General features: G+C 39.7%; 1 protein-coding gene across 12 annotated transcripts in view; it reads right to left on the reverse strand.

Annotated features, from left to right (window-relative positions):
- BICD1 (BICD cargo adaptor 1) overlaps window positions 1-24852 on the reverse strand; it is a 276282-nt gene that overhangs the window by 24262 nt on the left and 227168 nt on the right. For 4 of the 12 annotated variants that reach the window (XM_009425626.5, XM_003313809.7, XM_009425623.5 and 1 more), the window contains exons 6-7: window positions 24507-24658; window positions 21463-21670 (exon numbers count right to left, since the gene is read on the reverse strand). In XM_009425626.5, coding sequence (XP_009423901.1) covers window positions 21463-21670; window positions 24507-24658 — 360 coding nt within the window. Of the gene's footprint in view, window positions 1-11078; window positions 11382-20175; window positions 20370-21352; window positions 21671-24506; window positions 24659-24852 lie in introns of those variants that run through there. The other 8 variants (XM_016923681.4, XM_520722.8, XM_054664373.2 and 5 more) reach the window with 5 other exon arrangements.

The raw sequence follows: 24852 nt of genomic DNA on the forward strand, positions 1-24852 counted from the left end.
CTTGGACTTCTCAGCCTCCATAACTGCAAATGACAAATTCCTTTTCTTTATAAATCACCCAGTTTCAAGTATTCTGTTATAAGCAACAGAAAATGGACTAAGACAACCACTTTAGACCAAAAATCTTATAAACTTGGAGTAAACCGTCAATATTCATTAAAGACCTTTCAATAAGAACAGATGATTAACAGTTAGTAGAAAAGCAAGAACATTTAATTTTGAAAGCTGTTAAGTAGGAAATTGACAGAGAGTTATAGATTGTCCTAAAATTAACACTCCATGGTTAATGATCAAAGCACAGAGACATCCTCTTTTAGTCCTTATGGGAGGGAAAAGGATATCTCTCTTTCTTCTTTCTGCAAACCTGGCCATGTTCTTCCAAACTATTCATTAATAGGGATTTTAGGCAATGACAAAAAAGGAAGAGCGGGCAGAAGAAATGTAGAAGAAAGAAGGATGAGAAATAATGGTAATATGTAATGCTTATAAAAAGTGCTATATATATATATTTGCAGACAATTTGCATGCAAAAGCTCTTGAATCCTTGTTAAAAACTCTATGAGATACATTTTATTTTTGTTTAGAAATGAGAAACTAAGTTTATGCAAGGTCACTTTCTGTATTACTTTTTTTTCTGAGGTGGAGTCTCACTCTGTCGCCAGGCTGGAGTGCAGTGGTGCAATCTCGGCTCACTGCAACCTCCGCCTCTCGGGTTCAAGTGATTCTCCTGCCTCAGCCTCCCAAGTAGCTGGGACTACAGGTGTGCACCACCACGCCCAGTTAACTTTTGTATTTTTAGTAGAGATGGGGTTTCGCCATGTTGGCCAGGATGGTCTCCATCTCTTGACCTCGTGATCCGCCTGCCTCAGCCTCCCAAAGTGCTGGGATTACAGGCGTGAGCCACTGCGCCTGGCCTCTGTATGGCTTTCATAATGAACAAAAGCTTTTTAGTGCCTAGAAAACTCAAGTGAGGCCAGGCGCAGTGGCTCATGCCTGTAATCCCAGCACTTTGGGAAACTGAGGCTGGCAGATAGCTTCAGTTCAGGAGTTCAAGACCAGCCTGGCCAACATGGTGAAAACTCATCTCTACTAAAATAACAAAAATTAGCTGGGCATGGTAGTGCGTGCCTGTAGTCCCAGCTACTTGGGAAGCTGAGCCATGAGAACTCTTGAACCCGGGAGGTGGAGGTTGCAGTGAGCTGAGATCACACCACTGCACTCCAGCCTGAGCGACAGAACAAGACTCTGTCTCAAAAACAAACAAACAAACCAAACTCAACTGAGATTGGTAGTCATAATGCCCATTTTACAGATTAGAACACTGAGGATCAGAAGGGTTAAGTGATTTTCTTAGGGCCCATGGAGAGAGTGGCAGAGTGAGAACTTGTGCCCAGGTTTCTGACTGTCCACCCACGCCCTTTCAGTGGAATGGCCCATGATGTTATAGACGGAATTGTGTTCCCCTAAATTCATATATTGAAGCCCTAACTCTCAGAACCTTAGAATGCAACTGTATTTGAAGACAGGACCTTTACAAGAGGTGACTAAATTAAAGTGACACTGTTAGAGTTGGCCCTAATCCAATCTGATTGGTGTCCTTGTAAAGAAGAGAGGATTAATACATGCAGAGAGACACCAGGGATGCAGTGCACAGAGATGCGAGGACAGTGAGAAGGTGGCCTTCTGCAATCCAAGGAGGGAGACCTCAGGAGAAAACAGACCTGCGGACACCTTGATTTTGAACTTCGGGCCTCCAGAACTGTGAGAAAATTAACTTCTGTTGTTTAAGGCATCCAGTCTGTGGTCATTTGTGATGGAAGCCCCAGCAGACTAACACAGCCTTTGATACTTGCTCCAAAGTAGAAGCAGTTAGTGCTCCTTCTTACTCTGCCGAGAGTACTTCTTCAGTCTAAATAAACCAAGAACAGCCCAAATTCTCTCAAATTATTCAAAACTAAGCAATCCAAGAGTTGAATTAAAAAGTTTTAATTCAAGGAAACTCAAAGTGAAAAAGATATATACGAAAGGCAAGAAGCACAAATTAAGAAGGATAATCTGGGGTTGGGTGTGGTGGCTCATGCCTGTAATCCCAGCACTTTAGGAGGCCAAGGTGGGTGGACCACCTGAGGTCAGGAGTTCGAGACCAGCCTGGCCAACATGGTGAAACCCCATTTCTACTAAAAATACAAAAAATTATCCAGGTGTGGTGGCGTGCGCCTGTAATCCCAGCTACTTGGGAGGCTGAGGCAGAAGAATTGCTTGAACCTCGGGGGTGGAGGTTGCAATGAGCCGAGATCGCGCCATCACACTCCAGCTTGGGCAACAAGAGCGAAACTCCATCAAAAAAAAAAAAAAAAAAGCAGGAGAATCTGCATTCGAATTTAGCAGATTCCTTCTTAGCAAAAGCACTATAGACAGAAGTGTGAAAGTGGTCAAAACAGTGGTACTGGGGGAAACTAAATTGACGGGAGTGGATTGTCAGTTGTGTTAGTAGAAAATATAAATGTCCATATACTGTGCACTGACGTGGAGATAGAAAAGTTGCACAGTTATAAAAGTTTCCCACACCCAGGAATTCTGATAATAGCACAAAGGTGCTCTCCATAATCAGTTACTAACACACTTAGATGCACTGGAGTCTTAAGTGAGGGTACATCACAATAATTTCCTTGCATTTGCCAATGATGCTTCTGCAGCCATTTCCTATGGCATCTCAGCTTTCTTCTTTTTTTTTTTGAGATGGAGTCTCACTCTGTCACCCAGGCTGGAGTGCAGTAGTGTGCTCTCGGCTCATTGCAACCTCTGCTTCCCGGGTTCAGGCGATCCTCCCACCTCAGCCTCCCCAGTGCCACTACGCCCAGCTAATTTTTAAAAACTTTTTGTAGAGACAGGGTTTTGCCATGTTGCCAAGGCTGCTCTTGAACTCCTGCACTCAAACGATCCGCTCGCCTCAGCCTCCCAAAGCGCTGGGATTACAGGCATGAGCCACCGCGCCTGGCCCTCTTTATTCTCTATTCTCTCTCCTCTGTGCTCCTCAGCTCTTCTCCATTTCAGCATGAAATTTAGAGTCCATCAGAAAGATCTCTGTCTCTCTGTTAGATACCAGCTCCAACAACCAGTAGCTAGGGACACTGAAGAAGTGACTTAACTGTTCTTAGCCTCAGTTTTTCTATCCGTTAAGTGAGAACATTAAATACCAATCTTGCAGGGTTCACGTGAAGATCAGGTGAGAGAATGTTTGTGAAAGCATGCAGCTCTGAGTCCATCAATTAGACATGATGGACAAAGGAAAGGGAGGAGTCAAATGCCCTTAAGGTTTTCAGCTTCGAGAAACAAAGTAAATGCTATTAACAACAAGGAAATAAGAAAGGTCAAAATGGATCATAGGAGAAATTCATTTCAACAAGCTATCATTATATTCATCGGAAATGCTCTTGTCTATCAGACTATGCAAAGTCAAATTTCAGTCATTATTTCTGGCCATCCCAAAAGGAGGTGTCTGCTTCCTGCAAACTCCTTTAGCACTTCTCTCATCTCCTTCGGCATTTCTTTTTTTTTTTTTGAGACAGAGTCTTGCTCTGTCACCCAGGCTGGAGTGCAGTGGCGTGATCTCCATCTCGGCTCACTGCAATCTTCACCTCCCAGGTTCAAGAGATTCTTATGCCTCAGCCTCCCGAGTAGCTGGGATTACACGTGCATGCTACCACACCCAGCTGATTTTTGTATTTTTAGTAGAGATGGAGTTTCACCGTGTTGCCCAGGCTAGTCTCATACTCCTGACCTCAAGCAATCCGCCTGCCTCAGCCTCCCAAAGTGCTGAGATTACAGGTGTGAGCCACTGCGCCCAGCTTCCTTTGGCATTTCTTACAGAATTCTAGACCCCTGCTTCCCTTGCAGTATATCTATTCTCTCTAGCCACACTATGCAGCTCCTTGAGAGCAGGCAGCACCCTGCCTTATAATTCTTCAATTCCCCACAACACTTTGCTAGGGAATTTATGTGGTGCAAACCACCTCCCTTAAAAAAAATCCTTGGATTTATTTATTAGTATCATCAATGTCACTGTTTAATTAATTCACTTGAAAGGAGAGTTTACAATTTAGACATCCCTGTCATTGTAACAACATCTTTCTAACAAAAGGAATAAGAATGGATAAATATTATCTGATAAAGATTTTAAGGTTAATTTAGTGTTATCAGATGATCAATTATTCTTCTTTGGTAACTGTAGGACTTTAATATATAAGTCTTGAAAATAATTTTTAAATTGCCATCATTTAAGATGTGCCAAGTAACATAAACAGTAAATTATTCCTCACTAAATCTACAAAATGATTAATAATGTTAGTGAATTAACAGAAAGGTTAATGGAAAGAAGCATCAAAATACATTCTCCTTGTAGTAACAACTTGAACATTTAAACAGTCCTATGAATTCCTAAACAAATAAACTGAAAAACACACATATAGAGTAGAGAATTTAGAAATAATAAGGAAAAACTGAGAAAGAAATATTATATATAAAAGAAGAGCATGAGATAGAAACATTTACATAAATATTAACAGTAGCTAGGAAAATAACTATTTTCAAAAATCTAATGATGAATTTAATGGTACACTGATATGAATAAAAATGGAGAGCTGTGAAGCACTGTCAGCATTTTATAATCAAACACATAGAGTTGGCTATCTCATCCCTTTTCACCAAACGTATTACATCCCCTGTTAAAACATCAGTTATTCTAAAAGTACCCACAGATGATAGTGTAATTTCTGACTTATCGGGTGAAATCTGCTAATTTATATCACCAAACACTTCAGACATATTTACATCAGTCTTCAACACAGCAAAGTCCATTATAGCGTATACTCTTGATAGAAACAATCATTCTTCGTTAAAAATTTCCAGAGAACAAAAAGAAGGAATTGTTGAAACACATCAAAAAATTTCAATATAGACAATGCAAAAATAAGACCTGGTGACAAATCTTAAAAAGCATCTGGTTCCTCCTTCACATAAATGACAACTGCATATAGTTCATCACACTTCAGTGACAAGCATGAAAGTTGTCTTCAGCGATGTAGAATGAGAGCATGCCTTGCTAAGTAGAGAGGGAGCATTTTTAGATTTTTCAGTGGTTATAGATTTGACAAAACCTTTCACCCATCTTCCCATTTGCTGTCCTGATGAATATCAGATGACTAGCTGATAAAACAAAGTAATATTCATGCAAAAATCTATTTTTATTTCAAATCTTGCAAAAGAGAAATATAAAAACGCCCTGCAGTACAGTCAGCTTTCTGTTTCTGAACAACTTACAATTAAACCATGAGCATGTGTGTTATCAATAGCTTATGGTAGGAAAGACATGGAGGATAAATGGGGAGAGGGTAATTAAATACAGTGGCACCAAGAGGTAAAAGTACATTTTGCTGCCAGATTCTTACACCAGTTAAAAATCTTTCAAAAAATAACCTTTTGTTTAGAAATGACCTTCTCAAGAGCAAGGCCAGCTGGCACAGAGTTAACTCAAGGTGGTACGATGATGGTCTGTTCTTGTTAAGCAAAGTCAATAACAGCACGTATCTAATGAAGACCAGCTGTACCTTTGAAATGTCAGAATTGATGCATCATCAAAAAGAAACAAAAGAGAAATAAGTTAAACTACAATCAAGAATCCACTAAAAAGATCAATTATAAAAATAGATCCCAAACAAGAAAAACACATGAGACACCACTCAATGAAATGTGTTTGATCTTCTTGTTTAATATTTTCTTCATTTCTTTTAATCATTAAAAAAAAATCACACCAGAAAATATTCTGAGAGGTTCAGGGCATCTTCTTCTGTAAATCAATGGATCTGAAAATTATAGACTTTCACCAACGTCAGTTGTTTCTTGGCTTTTTTTTTTCATTTTTAAGAAAATAGGAAAGACTTATAACATGTAATCCACATTTCTGGTGGGAGAAACAATTCAGTTACCTCAAAACTAAACCAAGTGTTTCAAAATGCCTTGTCTTCACAAGCAAATTAAACCATAAGTATAACTCGATTAAAGGAAAAGCAAAATGTTTAAATACTAGATATCTTGAAAATCTAAGTTTACAGAAGATGCTTATTCATTTTCAAAGAAAAGAATAAGAATTTCCAATGACAATCTTCCTAATGTAAAAGTATTTGATTCACAGAAATTTAATTGAAGCAAAGCTACTCAGGAACAAATCTATTAAGAAAAATAAGGTTCACCTACAGGTTTATAGCCAACTTACCTCTTTTTGCTTTTGATGTCAAGTAGTGCATAAAAAGAGAAAAAAATTTATGTTTAACTGATTCTAATGTCAATACATAATGGCTTATTCCATAAATACCTACTCAGAGTAAAGGACCTCAGAACTAGTCTTTTAAAAGATCCTATGGTTAGAGGTGAAGCTTGGCCAGAAGCAAACGGTAGCCCTTCCTACTTTAAATTTCTTTCTTTTCTTCTTTTTATTTTTTAGAGACAGGTTCTTGTTCTGTCACCCAGGCCGGAATGCAGTGGCACGATCTCGGCTCACTGCAGCCTCTAACTCCCAGGCTCAAGTGATCCTCCCATCTCAGCCTCCTGAGTAGCTGGGATCACGGGTGTGCATCACATCCCTGGCTTCTATTCTAAATGTACAATTTCAGTTCTTCTGATCCAAACTGATCACAGACTAATTTTCTCTTTGTAGTAAGACACAATCTGAAGTGCAATGAAGAACTGGGAGGCAAGGCTCAGTTTAGAGCAAAAGAATGGACTAGATGACCAGCATCAGAGCAGCAAAAAAGTCCTTAAGATGAGGAAATGTGTCTCCTTAAACTAAAACACAAAACAAACAAAGAAAACACCAATTTTTTTTTTTTTTTTGAGACGGCGTCTTACTCTGTCGCCAGGCCGGAGTGCAGTGGCGCAATCTCAGCTCACTGCAACCTCCACTTCCTAAATTCAAGTGATTCTCCTGCCTCAGCCTCCCGAGTACCTGGGATTACAGGCGCATGTCACCATGTTGGCCAGAATGGTCTCCATCTCTTGACCTCGTGATCCACCCGCCTCGGCCTCCCAAAGTGCTGGGATTACAGACATGAGCCACCACGCCCGGCCAAAAACACCAATTTTTATATCCACTAACTTTTTTTTTTTGAGACAGAGTCTTGCTCTGTCACCCAGGCTAGAGTGCAGTGGCATGATCTCGGCTCACTGCAACCTCCACCTCCCAGGTTCAAGTGATTGTCCTGCCTCAGCCTCCTGAGTAGCTGGGATTACAGGCGCCTGCCACTATGCCCAGCTAATTTTTGTATTTTTAGTAGAGATGGGGTTTCACCATCTTGGCCAGGCTGGTCTCAAACTCCTGACCTTGTGATCCACCCGCCTTGGCCTCCCAAAGTGCTGGGATTACAGGTGTGAGCCACTGTGCCTGGCCAACTTTTTTTTTTTTCGAGACAGAGTCTTGCTCTGTAGTCCAGGCTGGAGTGCAGTGGCGCGATCTTGGCTCACTGCAACCTCTGCCTCCCGCGTCCTGGTTCAAGCAATTATCCTGCCTCAGCCTCCTGAGTAGCTGGGATTACAGGAATGCACCACCATGCCCAGCTAATTTTTGTATTTTTAGTAGAGATGGGGTTTTACCATATTGACCAGGCTGGTCTTGAACTCCTGACCTCGTGATCCACCTGCCTCGGCCTCCCAAAGTGCTGGGATTACAGACATAAGCCACCACACCTGGCCAAAAATAACTTTAGTTAAAATGACAGTCCTGCTCTAGATCATTATTCTGCAAAATAAATGTATGTATTTTCATATAAGTCTTACATGCAAATTTTTCTTTTCTTTTTCTCCTTTCTTTTCTTTTTTTTTTTTTTTTTGAGACAGAGTCTTGCTCTGTTGCCCAGGCTGAAGTGCAGTGGGTGCCATCTTGGCTCACTGCAGCCTCCACCTCCCAGGTTCAAGCGAATTCTCCTGCCTCAGCCTCCTGAGTAGCTGAAATTACAGGCGTGCGCCACCATGCCCGGCTGATTTTTGTATTTTTAGTAGAGACAGGGTTTCACCATGTTGGCCAGGCTGCTCTCGAACTCCTGACCTCAAGCGATCCACCCACCTCGGCTTCCCAAAGTGCTGGGATTACAGGCGTGAGCCACCACACCTGGCCACAAAATTTTCAAGTTATGGAAGTTGTTTTTTTTTTTTTAAGTAATTATTTTAAGAGTAACAGTCTAATCTAGTCCTGAGAACCATCACTGACTAATTCAATCACACAAGAGGGCCAGCTCCAGAAGCAGTCCCTCAGAAGATCTCATCTGTGGACTGGGCATACTGAAGTGACATAAATAATCTATATGCCAAAAAAGAGAAAGAAAATCTCTGGGATCCAGTAATGACTAAAGTTAAAATAAACTTGGCTATTGCATGTACAGTTCACAAAAAACTTTAAATTTGTGGTATGGAGAGTATATCAATGACTATTATTGGCTGAGAGGTGACAAAGGACAATGAATTTAGTGGTTCTATGGCATCTTTATGACTTTACACTTTTTGAAGAAAACAAAGAATGGAATAGTCAACCATTTTGAGTTGTGCTTTTCCTTTTTCCTCTCGTACCTTTCAGGTAAAATACACTGGGGAAACCACCAGGAAAATTGAATAAAATCAATAGATGACTAAAGAGATGGGTGTGTGGAGGACAGAACACAGAGATATGCAAGAGGAATCCCTGAGGGTGGCAGCGATGCTTCCCTGCTCTATAATGAGTGTGGTGCACTAGGAATCTTTGCTGGTTGATGAACTATATAAGTTTAATTACTAGGTCACTTTAAGTAGTCTAGGTATAAGTGCTATGTAACTATATTTTCACTACATCATTTCTTTCTTTCTTTTTATTTATTTATGTAGGCACTGTCACCCAGGCTAGAGTGCAGTGGTGCAATCACAGCTCACTGCAGCCCCCACCTCCTGGGCTCAAGCAATTCTCCCACCTCAGCCTCCCCTGAAACTACAGGCACACACCATCATGCCTGGCTAATTTTTGTATTTTTTGTAGAGACAGGGTTTCACCATGTTGCCCAGGCTGGTCTTGAACTCCTGGGCTCAAGTGATCCACCCACCTCGGCCTCCCAAAGTGCTGGGATTACAGGCATGAGCCACCACGCCTGGCTCACTACATCATTTAAAATAAAGGAATGGGAAGTAGCAAGCCTGGGCCTTCCATGAACATTCTAACTACACATCAATTGAGCTATGCTCACAGCCGGAGCTCAGGCTGCCCCTGCCCAACTCCCTTAGAGTTCAGGAGAGCCACTGAAGCCAGATTTAGTGTGTAGAAAGGTCAATTTTCCTAACCGTTTACAATGCCTCAGAGGAGTTTAGGTGGCTGTCATGTTGACGGACATTCCAGAATTAAATCAGTGGCTTCCATATTCCATGTAACAATATACTTTTAGATATGTAATGGTATACTTTTTTAGATATCAAATCCCACCCATTTTGACAGAGAAATCAAAGTGCTGGCACGTTGTCAGAATTCAGCAGGAACTCAGGAACATCACTACTCCTTCCTGCCTTGTCTACTCAGTTCACAACACATAGTCACTTTAAATCATCAAAAAAGTTTGTTTTATATATTAGATAACGGGAATTTTCCTTTTTTGGGGGGGGGAAAACATTCCCTTTTCTTGGGAACTATACTATATGGTATAGTATGCTGTTATAAGCATACATGTTATAAGTATGGTATAGTATGCTGAGATATCATAACATTTATTTAGAAGCGTAGATTTTACACAGTGACCTCCAGACCCAGTCATGGACAGAATAACTTGAATTCATAGCATCAGAGAGTCTCAGAGCTGGGAGATGCCCTTCCAGGATTTCTTCATTGTAGGCTCTCCTTTCACATTTATAAGGAGAAATGGACAGGAAAGTAGTTGGTTAACCTAGAGATTGGCTTCTCTGGGTACCTATTGTGACTTTCTCATAATATGTTTTCTTAGTATTCTTTGCAGATAGAAGTCCCTTTGCAAGGTACAGTTTGGATATACCCTCTCAGATAATGCCTTATAATCACTGTTGTAATAGAGGTGGTTGTTACGTAGTTACAGTGGGGGCAAACTGTAGAATATAATAGACTGGTGCCAGCAGATTGGATTAAATAGGTACGAGTACAGCATAGAAGATACTGATGGCTCTCTTCCTCTGGACTACAACAAATGGCCCTAGCTGCCCACCAGAACTCTTCTTTGCTTGCAGAGCTTTGGGATATGAAGGCAAGGGAATGTTACAGGTAGATTGTTCAGCACCCAACTCCCTGGCACAAAGGATACCAAAGAAACTGTGGATTTGGTGTTGTAGGCTAGTGATTGCCGGTTGGTAGAATACAGGCTATTCTCTGTCTTGAGGGTGGACAGCACACACAGGTAGAAGGTGGTAAGATTAAAATGTATAATTGTTTTATTCTGGATTTAGACTAGTTTGTTGTTACTGGGTGGAGGCTGGTCACTTCAGTGAGCCTGAGGCAGGATCTGTGATCTAGAAACGAACCCCAGTAATGTCTCTTTCAGCTTGAGTATCTGCCTGTTGATATATAGATAGATAGATAGATAGATAGATAGATAGATAGATAGATAGATATTTTTTTTTGTGAGCTAGAAAGCATCATTTGGGGTTTGGGCAGAGTCAGGAGAGGCAGACAGTTATTGCCTGGAATGTCCTGGGCCTCATGTATATCTCAGCCCATCTGTTCCTCCCTGTTACTCCTCCGGAAACAGCCACCTTCTGAAGGCTGCTATCCTCAGCAATGTATGGGTGGACTTAGGTGAACATAAGTATGAACTAATTACTCCTGCTCTTAAATATGTAACAATTAAGAATATCAAATAAGTACTTCTTCTTTCACTTTATGGATATATTAGAGAAAAATTATAGTTTTTCTCCTAAGGATTAAAATAAGGAACTTTCAATTTCCATGGATTTAATAAAATTTTAACAAAATCTAAAAGACTTTAAAATTATATAATGGTACTAAAATAGTCAATATGGATTGAAAAGTATGATCTAATATAAAATACACATTCTTGCTACAGAGTTTTTCATATTGATCTCTTCAGTAATTAAAAAGTTTCATCCTTTCATCATAGCTTATTTTGCGTACAATGCTCAGGTTTTGAATATGAAATCTTTTAAGGAAATGTAATTTCTGGACAGGAATACCTGACAGAGGAGAGAACAGTAAACAAAAACAAAAATAAAACAAAATAAAAACACGAATAGGACCATGGTCATCAGATGTTCTACTAAGTATTGCATTTTTGTCGAATGGGTCCAATTTGTAGCATGGAATGGTTTACTCAGTATTATCTTTATCTTCTCTCTTACTGTGGGAAGAAGGAAGGCACATGAAATAATCAACCTTGAAAGACTTTGATGTGTTTTCAGTCTATATATATGGTATCAACAAATTCTGCTATTTAAAACTGGCAGGATGCATTTTAAACCTTTTTAAGGCACTCTCTGCTTAAAATAAGAAACATGGGCTTTTACAACTTCATTACGGTAATTAAAAAACTAAGTCATTATATTGTTTTAAGAATGTTTAAGGAATATGTTTTGTTAGGATGTACCTAAGTAATTAAGTTTCTATATTGACAAGGAGATCTAGTAACAAATAAGAGATGTATGAAAAGGGTATATAGGTACAAACTTTTTTTTTTTTTAATTGAGATGGAGTTTCGCTCTTGTTGCCCAGGCTGGAGTGCAATGGCGTGATCTCAGCTCACTGCAACCTCCACCTCCTGGGTTCAAGCGATTCTCCTGCCTCAGCCTCCCAAGTAGCTGGGATTACAGGCACGCGCCACCATGCCCAGCTAATTTTTATATTTTTAGTAGAGACGGGGTTTCACCATGTTGGCCAGGATGGTCTCGATCTCTTGACCTTGTGATCTGCCCGCCTCAGCCTCCCAAAGTGCTGGGATTACAGGCATGAGCCACCACGCCTGGCTCAAACATTTAATATGTATCTATTTTAAAAAGCACTGCCACCAATCAGAGACAAAGCAGAATCAGCAAAATAGCACTTTGGTCTGATATTTCAGTTTAAAAGAAAAATGAGGGCAGGGCGCAGTGGCTCATGCCTGTAATCCCAGCACTTTGGAAGGCTGAGGCAGGAGGATCAACTGAGGTCAGGAATTCAAGACCAGCCTGACCAACATGGAGAAACCCTGTCTCTACTAAAAATACAAAATTAGCCAGGCATGGTGGCACATACCTGTAATCCTAGCTAGTTGGGAGGCTGAGGCAGGAGAATCGCTTGAACCTGGGAGGCGGAGGTTGCAGTGAGGCAATATTGTGCCATTGCACTCCAGCCTGGGCAACAAGAGCAAGATTCTGTCTTTAAAAAAAAAAAAAAGAAAAGAAAAGAAATAAAACCGAAATACATGCCATCTTAAATTTTATTTTAAAATCAGTCATTAGTTATTCAAATTTAGATTTCTGTGTGGAAATTCTATCTAGTTAAAACTAAGAAGTTCTAGAACTGCACCGTCCAATACAGTAGCCCTTAGCGAAATTAGGCTGTTGAGCATTTGAAATGTGGCTAGTTCAAATCAAGACATGCTGTAAGTGCATAATACTGAATTTCAAAGACTGAATAAGAAAAACAGAATGTGTATGTATGTGTATGTGTGTGTGTGCGTGTGTGTGTGTGTGTATATATATATATATATATTTTTTTTTTTTTTTTTTTTTTTGACGGGTCTCACTCTGTCACCCAGGCTGGAAAGAACTAGCACAATCTTGGCTCACTGCAACCTCTGCTTCCTGGGCTCAAGCGATCCCCACACCTTGGCCTCCTGAGTAGGTGGAACTACAGGCGTGCACCACCATGCCTGGCTAATTTTTGTAGTTTTTGTAGAGACAGGGTTTCACCATGATGCCCAGGCTGGTCTCGAACTCTTGGCCTCAAGGGATCCACCCACCTCAGCCTCCCAAAGTGGAATTATAGGTGTTAGCCACCTATGAATTCCATGTTGAAATGATCACATTATGGATATAGTGTGTCAATTAAAATCTACTACTAAAATTAAGTTCACTTGTTTCTTTTTATTTTATTTATTTTTTGAAACAGGGTCTTGCTCTGTCACCCAGCCTGGAGTGCAGTTGCACGATCATGGCTCACTGCAGCCTCAATCTCCTGGGCTCAAGCAATCCTCCCATCTCAGCCTCCTGAGTAGCTGAGAGTACAGGCGCATGCCACTATGCCCGAATAATCTTTTTATTTTTTGTAGAGACATGGTTTCGCCATGTTGCCCAGGCTGGTCTTGAACTCCTGGGCTCAAGTGATCCTCCATTTTGGCCTCCCAAAGTGCTGGGATTATAGGCGTGAGCCATGGTGCCTGACTTCTTTTTACTTTTTCTAACATGACTACTAGACTACTAGAGAATTTAAATTTACATATATGGTTTATATCATATTTCTATTGAATAGTTCTGAATAGAAACATTCTTGTAGCTGTCATTTTATCATTTGGCAAGAAATATTTCTATTGCACACATAGAAACATTCCAAGCTTTCTTAAAGAGCTCAAGCATGTCTTCCTTCCCCTTCATAACTTCTTCTGACTCAAAAGGAATAAAAAGATAAATGTATAGGAAAGAAGAACCCAGATACATCAAGCGAAAAAAACCGGCATGCATAATGTCTGTGGTTGTGCCAATGGTATTAACACATATGTAAAATGCATATTTTTTATATATGTATATATTTATATGCATTTCCTTATATATGTATAGAATGTTTCTGGAAAAATACAAAAGGTTGGGTGGGCACAGTTGTGGCAGAAATCTACCATCTACTGTATACCCTTTGTACTTTAAAATTTTTGAACCATTACCTATTGAAAAATATACAGCAAGTATAAAAATGTATTTCTCAACATGTGGTTGACAATTTTGTGAATTAATATATTTTTTCTTCTTTTTTTTTTTTTTTCTGAGACAGGGTCTCACTCCATCACTCGCTGGAGTGCAGTGGCTCACTGCAGCCTCGACCTCCCAGACTCAAGCAATCCTCCCGCCTTAGCCTCCTGAGCAGCTGGGACTATGAGTGCATGCCAGCACATCCAGCTAATTTTTAAATTTTAATGTAGAGACGAGGTCTCGCTATGTTACCCAGGCCAGTCTCAGACTCCTGGGCTCAAGCAATCCTCCTGCTTTGGCCTCCCGAAGTGCTGGGGTGACAGGAATTAACATTTTTGATTTAACTTTTGTTTTGGCAGATTCCAAACTAAAGACAACATGTTCTGACATCAAGAAGTGCCCAGGTCTTCCCCTACAGGGAAGAATTCTGTGGAAACTATGTTCAAAGAAAATACAAGCCTAAGAGATTACAGGTTTCAACCCTTCACTCCTACTAGTTCAAGAATTGAATCCTGTGGAAAAAGAAAGTTTAGTGATATGGGGAAGTGGAATACACATAAATAGAAAAGCCTTTATAGGAAAAAATATAATTTATAAAGTACAAAATACTGAGGCCATGAGTTCAAGATTGACTGATCTCCTTCCACATACAGAACATGGAAAGCAGTAAGAGCAGGTCGTGTGTGCACAGGACATGCTGGCTGATGAAATATGTAACTGAATTGTAACTTGGGACATATTTAAACATTCCTATTCCTCACAGTTTTGATTCTGGTCTCCACTACCTCTCATCTGCATATTTTATGAGTCTCTGTACCTGCTTCTTTATCTTCGATGTTACCCACATCTAATCCACTCTCCACCTTGTCATCAGGGTGATTTTATCAAATGAAAATCTGATCCTATTCTTAAAACTGCTAAGCTATGCCCGTGGTAAGGTCTGCTCTCACTAACCTGGCCCTCTGTCTTCAGGTCCCTGTCCACCTTTGCAGCCTCGCTTTCTATTACTTCCAAGTCCTGCACCAGGTTGTAGTGCTGAGCTCATGGCACTGGGGCAAGTTGACCTCCTTTCCTATAAGGTTCTTCTTACGACCCATACCTGCGCTGCCACCTTCTGCCTATTACGATATAGTCACCTTTCATGGCCAGCCTTGCATTTCTTCTGGAAGGATGTTCCTAACCATCCTAATTCCTTTATTTATTTCAGGAATATCTATTAACATCAGTACATATTTGTCTCCTACCTCCCCTACCAGACTATGAGTTTTATTTGAATATCATTGTATATCAAGAGCCAAGAAAAGTGCCTGACACATAGCAGATATTCACTAAATTTTGTTACATTCTGGTGAATGAGTAAATGGATTAATGAAATAAATGTGATTTTGGTACATGCTTAAGAACATAGGCTTTGCAATACATGAAACAAACAAATATCTACTTGCTTGAATGCAGTGAAACATAAAGGCAGTTTTTACTATGAACATGTCGGCGTGTACTGTTGACTATATATCTCAAGGGGTGATTACGTATCTAAGGCTAATACACTTCTGTGAGTTGCTTTAAAGATCAGTAAAAAGCAAAATATCACAGAAACATTTTCAGACTTCAAAATAATACCATTCTCTTAAACTAGCTGAGTCATTGTGTCAGAGAAAGACAGGAGGGAGGGATGGAAGGAGGGAGGAACAGAAGGAAGGAGGAGACTGAAATGAGAGGGAGAAGCAAGATACCTAAGAGGAAAAGGGTGATATGGGAAACACAGTGTGAAGAGCAAGCTGCTTAGGCTATTACTTCCAGATTGAGTTCAAACTTGCTTCCCCAGGTTTGCCATTTCCTATTTATCATGTGTAAATGCTGCAGTCAGGTCTTTACTACAGAAATAACAACTCCCGCCTGTGAATTACATGGATTCCCTTTACGTATTCTGACAGGCTGATTGCAATTATTGATTAAATGGTAAGATGATGAGGAGGAGGAGGAAGAGGGGACGGAGGAGGAGGAGAAGGATAGAGGCCTAGGTAGTTAAGGAGTCAAGATAAAATGCTGGCTAAAAAATAGGCAACAATTTTGTGAAGACATACAATCTGCTGCCTAATTACAAACTCCTTGATGACAACAGGGTCCCTTTTGAGTCAAGGTCATCAAGGCTGATAGGCACTTCTCAGATCAGCTCGTAACTGAAACTGTGAAAACTAAGATGAGCATGTGGAAGGACACTGGAATTTGTGTGCCAGGATAAGGATAAAGTCAAGAACAAGAAAGTTAACAAGCAAGCCATGGCCAGAAGCACTGCAATTGTAAGGGCTGAGGTTGCAGAAGCTGAGCCAGCCAGAGGGAAACGCCAGAATTTTCCCTTAAAAGGTTGTACTAATGCAGCAAACCGATCAGTATAATGCATTAATCAATTACTATACAATATTCTACTAGTGTTGAAAATCAATGCCCCACCCTATAGTTGATTCTCCAGAATGGAGAAATTGTGCATTTAAGGAGATGAGGCTTTCTGTTTACCATCTCATAGAAATAAAATCTATTTGAAAGTAACTCTTGTACAGAATAAATAACATTTTATGTTCTGTGTCTTAAATTTTTAAACGACACATACCTCTCTCAATTCTTCAACTGAAGGATTAAAAACAAATTAAACTGATTTCATTTTTAGTTGAGGTAATTGTTTCAATGGTCCTCAATAGAAAAATAAAGCCCATATCTGCTTATTAGAATAATTAAAAATCATCTAAAAAGATGTACTAAAAATATATTTTAGGCTGGGCGCAGTGGCTCACGCCTGTAATCCCAGCACTTTGGGAGGCCGAGATGGCGGATCATGATAAGGAGATTGAGACCATCCTGGCTAATACTGTGAAACCCCATCTCTACTAAAAATACAAAAAATTAGCCGGGCGTGGTGACGGGCGCCTGTAGTTCCAGCTACTCGGGAGGCTGAGGCAGGAGAATGACATGAACCTGGGAGGCAGAGCTTGCAGTGAGCCAAGGTTGCGCCGCTCCACTCCAGCCTGGGTGACAGAGGAAAACTCCGTCTCAAAAAAAAAAGAAAAAAAAACAAACCCCCAAAACCATATATATATATATATATATATATATATGTAAAACAATGCTTATCAAAAACATTCTGATACATTAATAGAGAATTTTCCTTTTAAAATGATTAATAGATATTGTTACTAGCTAGCAAATTTTATAATGGTTAAACTCCTGAATTTAAAAATACTCATAAAATCTACTATTTCCCATGGGCTTATGATATTTCTTATATAGAACATAAGACTGGTATTATATGTCATATTTTCTCTTTCTTGGCTTATTGAAAAGATTTTATATAGTAAAAGCATCATAAAAAATGTTTGATATGTCTTACCCTATATAGTTCAGCTGAGGGAAAATAACATATATTGGTAATAATGCAGATATTTGTAGAAGCTACAATTTATTTGGTGTGGATGGTCAGTCACTTTCTGTAGTAATTCATTTAACTAGGACCTTTTAGAAAATGTTGCTAAGATTGATTTGATAATAATTTACTAAGCGTTAATCTGGTTGATTCCACGATACATAGTTAAAAATTCCTAAGGCTATAATAACAGCTTTACTTCCTTTCCTCTTTTATTATTTTAACTTTACATAAATGGTGAGAATTATAAAGGTTATCAATATGTTAAGCTGTCATTAGCATGACCTTCTGGTCTGGTGATTATTCTGAATTCCACATTCCTTATATCTCTAATTTTTTTTTTTTTTTTTTTTTTTTTTGAGACAGTGTCTCACTCTGTCACCCAGGCTGGAGTGTAGTGGTGCGATCTCGGTTCGCTGAAACTTCCGCCTCCCTGTCTCAAGGGATCCCACTTTAGCCTCCTGAGTAGCTGGGACTACAGGTGCCCACTACCACACCTGGCTAATTTTTGTAGAGACGGGGTTTCACCATGTTGCCAAGGCTGGCCTAAAACTCCTGAGCCCAAGTGATTCACCTGCCTTGGCCTCCCAAAGTGCTGGGATTACAGGTGTGAACCACTGCAGCCGGCCTCGAATCTCATAAATAGTAATCATTTCTAAGGTCAATGGTATTTTCTGGTTATTCAAAACTAAAGAGTTTAAGACAATATATGGTACTCTCATTCATGTATGCTAACTGACTTTAGAGTTGTAAGATGTGCACAGTGTGTATAAAGTAGCAGAAAGATTCCCAATGTGGGAAAAAGGGAAAGTGTTTTATGGGCTTTTAGTACATTGATATACCCTTCTTGACAGCAACATCAGAATGGAGCAAAAAACATAAGGATGTTCAACTTTTAACTGAGTGATCTCACTCTTGAGAAAAATTTAATAGATGAGAAGCTGAATGCATGAGGGTATTCCCAGCAGTGCTCTATAATATAACAAATAATGAAAAACTACCTCAGTGGACAAGAAGAGAAGCAGTGATTAATGTGATAACAGCATCTGAAACAAAATCTATGATACAATAACTTTAACAAATAAAAACAAGACTAGAGAGCAACACGGAAAAGCTTGTGATATAATGTTCATGGCTTAAACAATGTAATGATAACAATATAAAATATATGTTCATGTAAACAAAAACCAGTCATACAAAAATGAAAACAGTTATTGTTGTTAACATTGATTATTAATTTTTAACCTTATTGAGCTGTTATCTTTTTAATTAAACAGCAATAGGAGTTATTTATTAATCATACCAATTTCTTTTCTAAGTTCCAGTAGATAGTGCTACTAAATCCATTTGGAACACTAAAAAGACTTGTGGGTTTTATCCGAGTTAGGTATCCTGACAAATCATTACCACTTTGGTGATTCACAGAATACTTCAAGGTACCTTCCAAGGAGGTCTAAAACAATAGGAAATCAGTTATGAAATTAAAAACACCAAGCAGTTTTTACTTTTTTTCTTCTTAGGTGTATATTTTGGCTATTACACCATTCCAACTCATTATCACTACCAATTTCCTCAAACACCTTTAGAACGTGAAATGCACTATCAGTTTCTACACCACATCTTTTAATCCCAATCAGTAGGCTGACTTCATGAATCAGATAAGGAAAGTATTAGAGATCCAAAGGCTGAGGTTTGCAAAAAGGAATTAAGGTAAAATGAAAAAATAAATTCTATTTCAACGGTGGCAAACTCAAAGACTACAGGAGGGGCCAGGAGAGAATAGAAATGAGGATAGCAGGCTGGGTATAAGTAATAAGGAGGAGTGGTGACTGTGGCAAAGTGCAAATCTTGCCCTAACAGCAGCAGCCACTACAGAGCCCCAACAGGTGTTGACATGCGTGAACGCAGACCTAGGGCTGCCAGATATTCAGAATCTTCCAAAAGAGGCCAGAAATACTGATGTTCATATAAAATCTCTTGAATTTTTAACTGTCAATAACTAACTTAAATAGTTTTATTTTTTATTTTCTGGCAATAGTCAAATAACAGCTGCCTTTAAGCTTACTTTGGTTTATGGGCTCCTTGTTTGCCACTTCTGCCCTATACTCACATGCAGGGATTCCTTAAAAGGATGATTTTTATTTGCAAGAATAATTTTCTCTATTTGCCATATGTCACATTTTCAAGTTAGGCCTCTTCATAGAACAAGTAAAAAGAATGAAAGGAGGGAAGGAAGAAAGAAAAATGCAAAATAGTGAAGCTAAGTGTGAACATGTTGGTAAGCATTAACCAATGGGGGGCCTGCAATCTACAAGAACATTATACTAAGACCTAAATGTTCTTGAGGAGCAAAATCTTAGAAGGTTTTACTTTTATTCTCAATATAATGATTGAGGAGACGTTCTGAGTCACCACAAAAGGAAATCAGCCCAAAAGCCTTGTTATACATATGGCTCTCCCTTTACGGAAATTACATTAAAAACGATAAGAAAGAACTGGCCAAATCTGACCAAGATGGAATCGCCATGAGCTACCAAACTGCAAATAGGATCCAAGTGTGTGTGCGTTGTGCTTGTTGCTAATTTCCCTTTACCTATCCCATTCCTTCCAACTCTCATTTGCCATCTTTGGCTGTTAAATGGAAGTCTGTCATTCTAAGGAATATGAGTGAAGGAGGAAATGGGAAGCTAAGTGTAAGGAAGTTTTTACTTGACTTACAGGAATTTACACATCATCAAAGGTATACTCTGCAGCTGGGTGAGCCTGAGTGACTGGAAGGAAGGGGAGAGTCTATTCAACTAATCATTTGCATCACATGCACCCAAGGAAAAAATGTTTACCTGGTGGAGCCACGGTTAACCTTTTTTCCTTGCTGAGCCGGTGCCCTTGGATGAATTCACTCATGGAAGGGGGGCCCTTCAGAAGAAATGATTCTGTGGAGGTGGGATCAGGGGGAACTCTTAATAAATTCTGTAGGTAGGAAGCCCCTGAAGTCCTGGGACGGCTCTGATCACAAAGGGAAGGTGAAAATTGTCTTGCAGGAGATCCAAGAAAAATACATATAGGAAACAAAAAAGTTTTACTTTAATTACCTTTTAACGCCTCACCAGTGACAACATTATTTATATTGGCATTTAATTTTTTAAATATGTAAATCAATCTTTTTGCTTTTTTTTTTTTTTTAGTTTCCGCATCAGGATACAACCCTATTTGGAAACTGTTCTGGATACTGGAAAAAAGATTTATTACAGTTAGTCAGCTTGAACCGCAAATAGAAAATATATTATTTGAGTCTTTAATGAAAGCTCCTAAAATAAAAATGTTACCATTAACCGAAAATACAGGGTAAGTAACTCAACAGCCAGGACTCTGGAAAGAGGTCACAAAATCAAGCCCCTAAAAACCTTACAAGTGGTTTCTCTGGGCAATATTCCCATGCCAAATGAAAAAGCACAAAAACCTGCTTTCAAGAAAAGGACTGTGCGTATTCCATCCCATTTTATCTAGATATAGACATCCCCTTTCAGTCCGTCATCAGTTTTGGTCATATGGACAAAAGTTTCCCTAAGAGAACATACTCATATCCTTGCCCCGTTAAAGAGAAGCTGATAAACAGCACCATTTCCAAAGGTACAATGACTTTTAAAATTATAACCCAGGTAGAACACAGCTTCATTCTTAATATCCACCTTTATCTACCAATTCTCAGGTTGGAGGTAAGGGAGAGGCATATTTACACATACAAAGAGTAGCAAAAATATTAACAGACACTTGAAAATTATATTACGATTAATCAAGAGGAGGGATTGGGCAGGGGGTTAGAAAGGACTACATAAACACAATTATCAAAAAGGTTTTGATCTGGAAAGACCCACATTAGCAAGACCATTTATATGCCAGCTCCCATTTTTTCTTTTCCTTCCCCTCCTCCATCCTCCACAACAAGAGCACATTTATTTTTGCAGTTAACTAAAATCTGGCCACTGCACCGTACTATGAAGATCGCTGCATGCATACCTTTTCCTCTGAGTGCCACTGCTGACCCGAATGTTGGGTGTCTGTGGGCCCTGACTATGCAGGAGGTAAGTGTCTATGGTGGGCACGGTGACTGATGCCTCCCCACTTACTTTAGGGCTGCCGATCTTGCTCTTTCCTAGTTTGCCTTTGCTGCGTCGGGACTGCTCATGGTCAAACTCTAAGTCCTCCAGCCTCTGGGTCAGGGCGAGTTTTTGCTGGATAGCCATTCGTAACAAAGTGTTTAGAGTCTTCTTCTCATCCTCTGCAGCTGCTAACTGTCTCTGCATCTCATCCAACTGGGTGACATATTCATCACATCTGGAACCAAAACAGAGAAGTGGTCAGAGGAAAATCTTGGTGAAACTGAATTTGGGACTTAAGTTGAAAAGTAATAAATTTGACTGAAATTTAGAAATTTAGAAGACTGGTTTAAAGGTCTAGCAATAGAATGTAGATAACCCACAATAGCAGAAAATTGGAATATATGTTCATCCGTACAATGAGATATATGGGACTTTTTTTTAAAATTTATTATTATTTTGTTGTTGTTGTTTTATTTGTTTTTTGAGACTGAGTCTCGCTGTATCGCCCAGGCTGGAGTGCAGTGGCGTGATCTTGGCTCACTGAAACCTCTGCCTCCCAGGTTCAAGCGATTCTCATGCCTCAGCCTGCCGAGTTGCTGGAATTACAGGAGTGTGCCACCATGCCAAGCTAATTTTTGTATTTTTTTTAGTAGAGACGGGGTTTCACCATGTTGGCCAGGCTGGTCTTGAACTCCAGACCTCAAGTGATCCTCCCACCTTGGCCTCTCAAAGTGCTGGGATTACTGGCATGAGCCACCACGCCCAGTCATTATTATTTTTTAAAGAGACAGGGTCTCACTGTGTTGCCCAGACTGGTCTCGAACTCCTGGCCTCAAGTGATCTTCTTGCCTCAGTCTCCCAAAGTGCTGCGATTACAGATATCAGCCACTGCACCCAGCCCATATGGAGACAGTCTTAACAGGCAATGTCTTTTGGGACAGAGTTATCGTGGGGCTGCTGTGTAACAGACGAATAACAGTCAAGTCTCACACAATGTCCACTGTACCTGAAGTGTCTTACAGTAGCTCTTTTTACTGTATGACATTGTATTCTTTGGAGGAATGTAACAAGTTTATTATAGGCTATGCCTATAGTATCCAAAATAATAATGTTTATAAAGAAAACATTTCCTTATCTATATTTATATGTTTTAGTTTAGTATAGATTGCAGCTGTTGGTCTTGTCAATTTGACTGATTTGTCTGAATTAGAAAACTGAGTATTTTCAATGATTTCTCAACCAGATGACAGAGCAATGAGTTGTCAAAAAACAAAAAACAGAAAACCCTGCAAAAACCAAGATTTCACAAGGTTTCATACAGATACAGCAGGCTGTCCGAAACATCTTTATTCAGGTTTCATACTTGTGCCGAAGAAGAAAGATAAGCTCAGTGATCTTTTTTCCTTACCAAAGGCAAAACCTGAGCACATATACATTTGGAAGGTAGAGGTGGCATGGAGAAAAAGCTCATTCTGAATTTTGTTTTGTTCTTTTCTGAGTTTATTTACCCGCTAAAATATGAATAACAAATATTGTTCATGCCACAAAAAGTCTGTGAAAATAGACAATTTGGGGATAACAATTCCTTTTTATAAAAAATTATTATTATTTTTGAGACGGAGTCTCGCTCTATCACCCAGGCTGGAGTACAGTGGCGTGATCTCAGTTTCTGGGGGACTCCTATAAAGCTCAAGAGATCTTTTTTTGTTTGTTTTTAACACTTTTACATGTATCAGCCAAATGTAAATTATTTACTAAATCTGCAAGTAAAGCCATAGTAATTATTCGTGAAATTTGCACCAAGTTTGCATCATACAGGATACACAATTGGTAGGATTTGGTCGGGCATGGTGGCTCATACCCGTATCTCAGGACTTTTGGAGGCCGAGGTGGGCGGATCTCTTGAGCCCAGGAGTTTGAGACCAGCCTGGGCAACATGGCGAGACCCTGCCTCCACAAAAACCACAAAAATTAGCGGGTGTGGTAGTGCAAGCCTGCAGTCCTAGGTACTCGGGAGGCTGAGGTGACGTGGGAGGATTGCTTGAGTCCAGGATGTCCAGGCTGCAGTGAACCGAGATAGCGCCACTGCACTTCAGCCTGGGTGACAGAGTGAGACCCTATCTCAAAAAAAAAAAAAAAAAAAAAGTAGGTCTTTTTTGACACTGCATTGTGACAGCAAAAAATGTATTTCAACAGTATATTGAAAATCTCAAGATTCTGAAAACTTCAAATCAAATACATTCTTAACAATCACTTCATGTTTAAACACAAAATACAGCCGGGCGCGGTGGCTCACGCCTGTAATCCCAGCACTTTGGGAGGCCGAGGCGGGCAGATCATGAGGTCAGGAAATTGAGACCATCCTGGCTAACAGGGTGAAACCCCGTCTCTGCTAAAAGTACAAAAAATTAGCCAGGCGTGGTGGCAGGTGCCTGTATTCCCAGCTACTCGGGAGGGTGAGGCAGGAGAATCGCTAGAACCCGGGAGGCGGACGTTGCAGTAAGCTGAGATCGCACCACTGCCCTCTAGCCTGGGCAACAGAGTAAGACTCCGTCTCAAAAAAAAAAAAAATATATATATATATGTATAAGTAATTAGCTGATGTGATGATTATTAATCTTCATTATGACAGTATCTTCTCGCACAGTACTAAAGGTAAGGCACTTTTATATACTTTCATGTACTTCCTTCACAGAACTCTATTTCAGAGGTGATAATATTTAACTATTCTAGGAAGTGGGGTTTTTTTCCTCATTGAAAGCTTTTTATTTGGAGGGAGACTCTCTTTGGGGTGCATAAATTCTAGAAGCAATCTATTAATATTAGCTTACTTAAAAAATATTTTTATGTAATAGAATTTCTGGATCCAGAGTGTTCAGTAGGGGGCTCTGGAAAACAGCACAGAAGGCTTGCTTTTAGATACGTCAGAGTGGACTTCCACAGATTTTCTTCACACTTAGCCATCCTAGACTACTCACCGAATACACTCAACATGCACAAAGGCAGGGCTGTGAATTTTAAAGCCTTTTCCCCACCTACCACACCCAGTCATAGGAAGAAAATACTGTTACCTTGTTGCAAACATTGCTCTCAGGGATGAGAAGGTTGCAGCATCTTCTTTCAAAGCCTTCAGTTCATTTCTAAGCTTTGTCATGGTTTCAGTCACCATTGCTTTTTCATTTTCATATTTGTTCTTGAGATTAGCTAGCGCCACCTCAGCTGTCTAAAGCAGAAAATCACACTGCTTACAATTTTCATATCAGGAAAATCCATCATACAGATTGCTTCATGCTGTGCCTATTATGTTCTTTTATAAAAGGAAAGTGAAATTGATTTGGTTACATTTTATATAAACATAGGTATGCGCTTTGGACACAGGGAAGTTTTTCTTTAATGTCAAAATGTGTTGTGAATTCA

Source organism: Pan troglodytes, chromosome 10, assembly GCF_028858775.2.
Source record: "Pan troglodytes isolate AG18354 chromosome 10, NHGRI_mPanTro3-v2.0_pri, whole genome shotgun sequence".
NCBI classification, from domain to species: Eukaryota; Metazoa; Chordata; class Mammalia; order Primates; family Hominidae; genus Pan; species Pan troglodytes.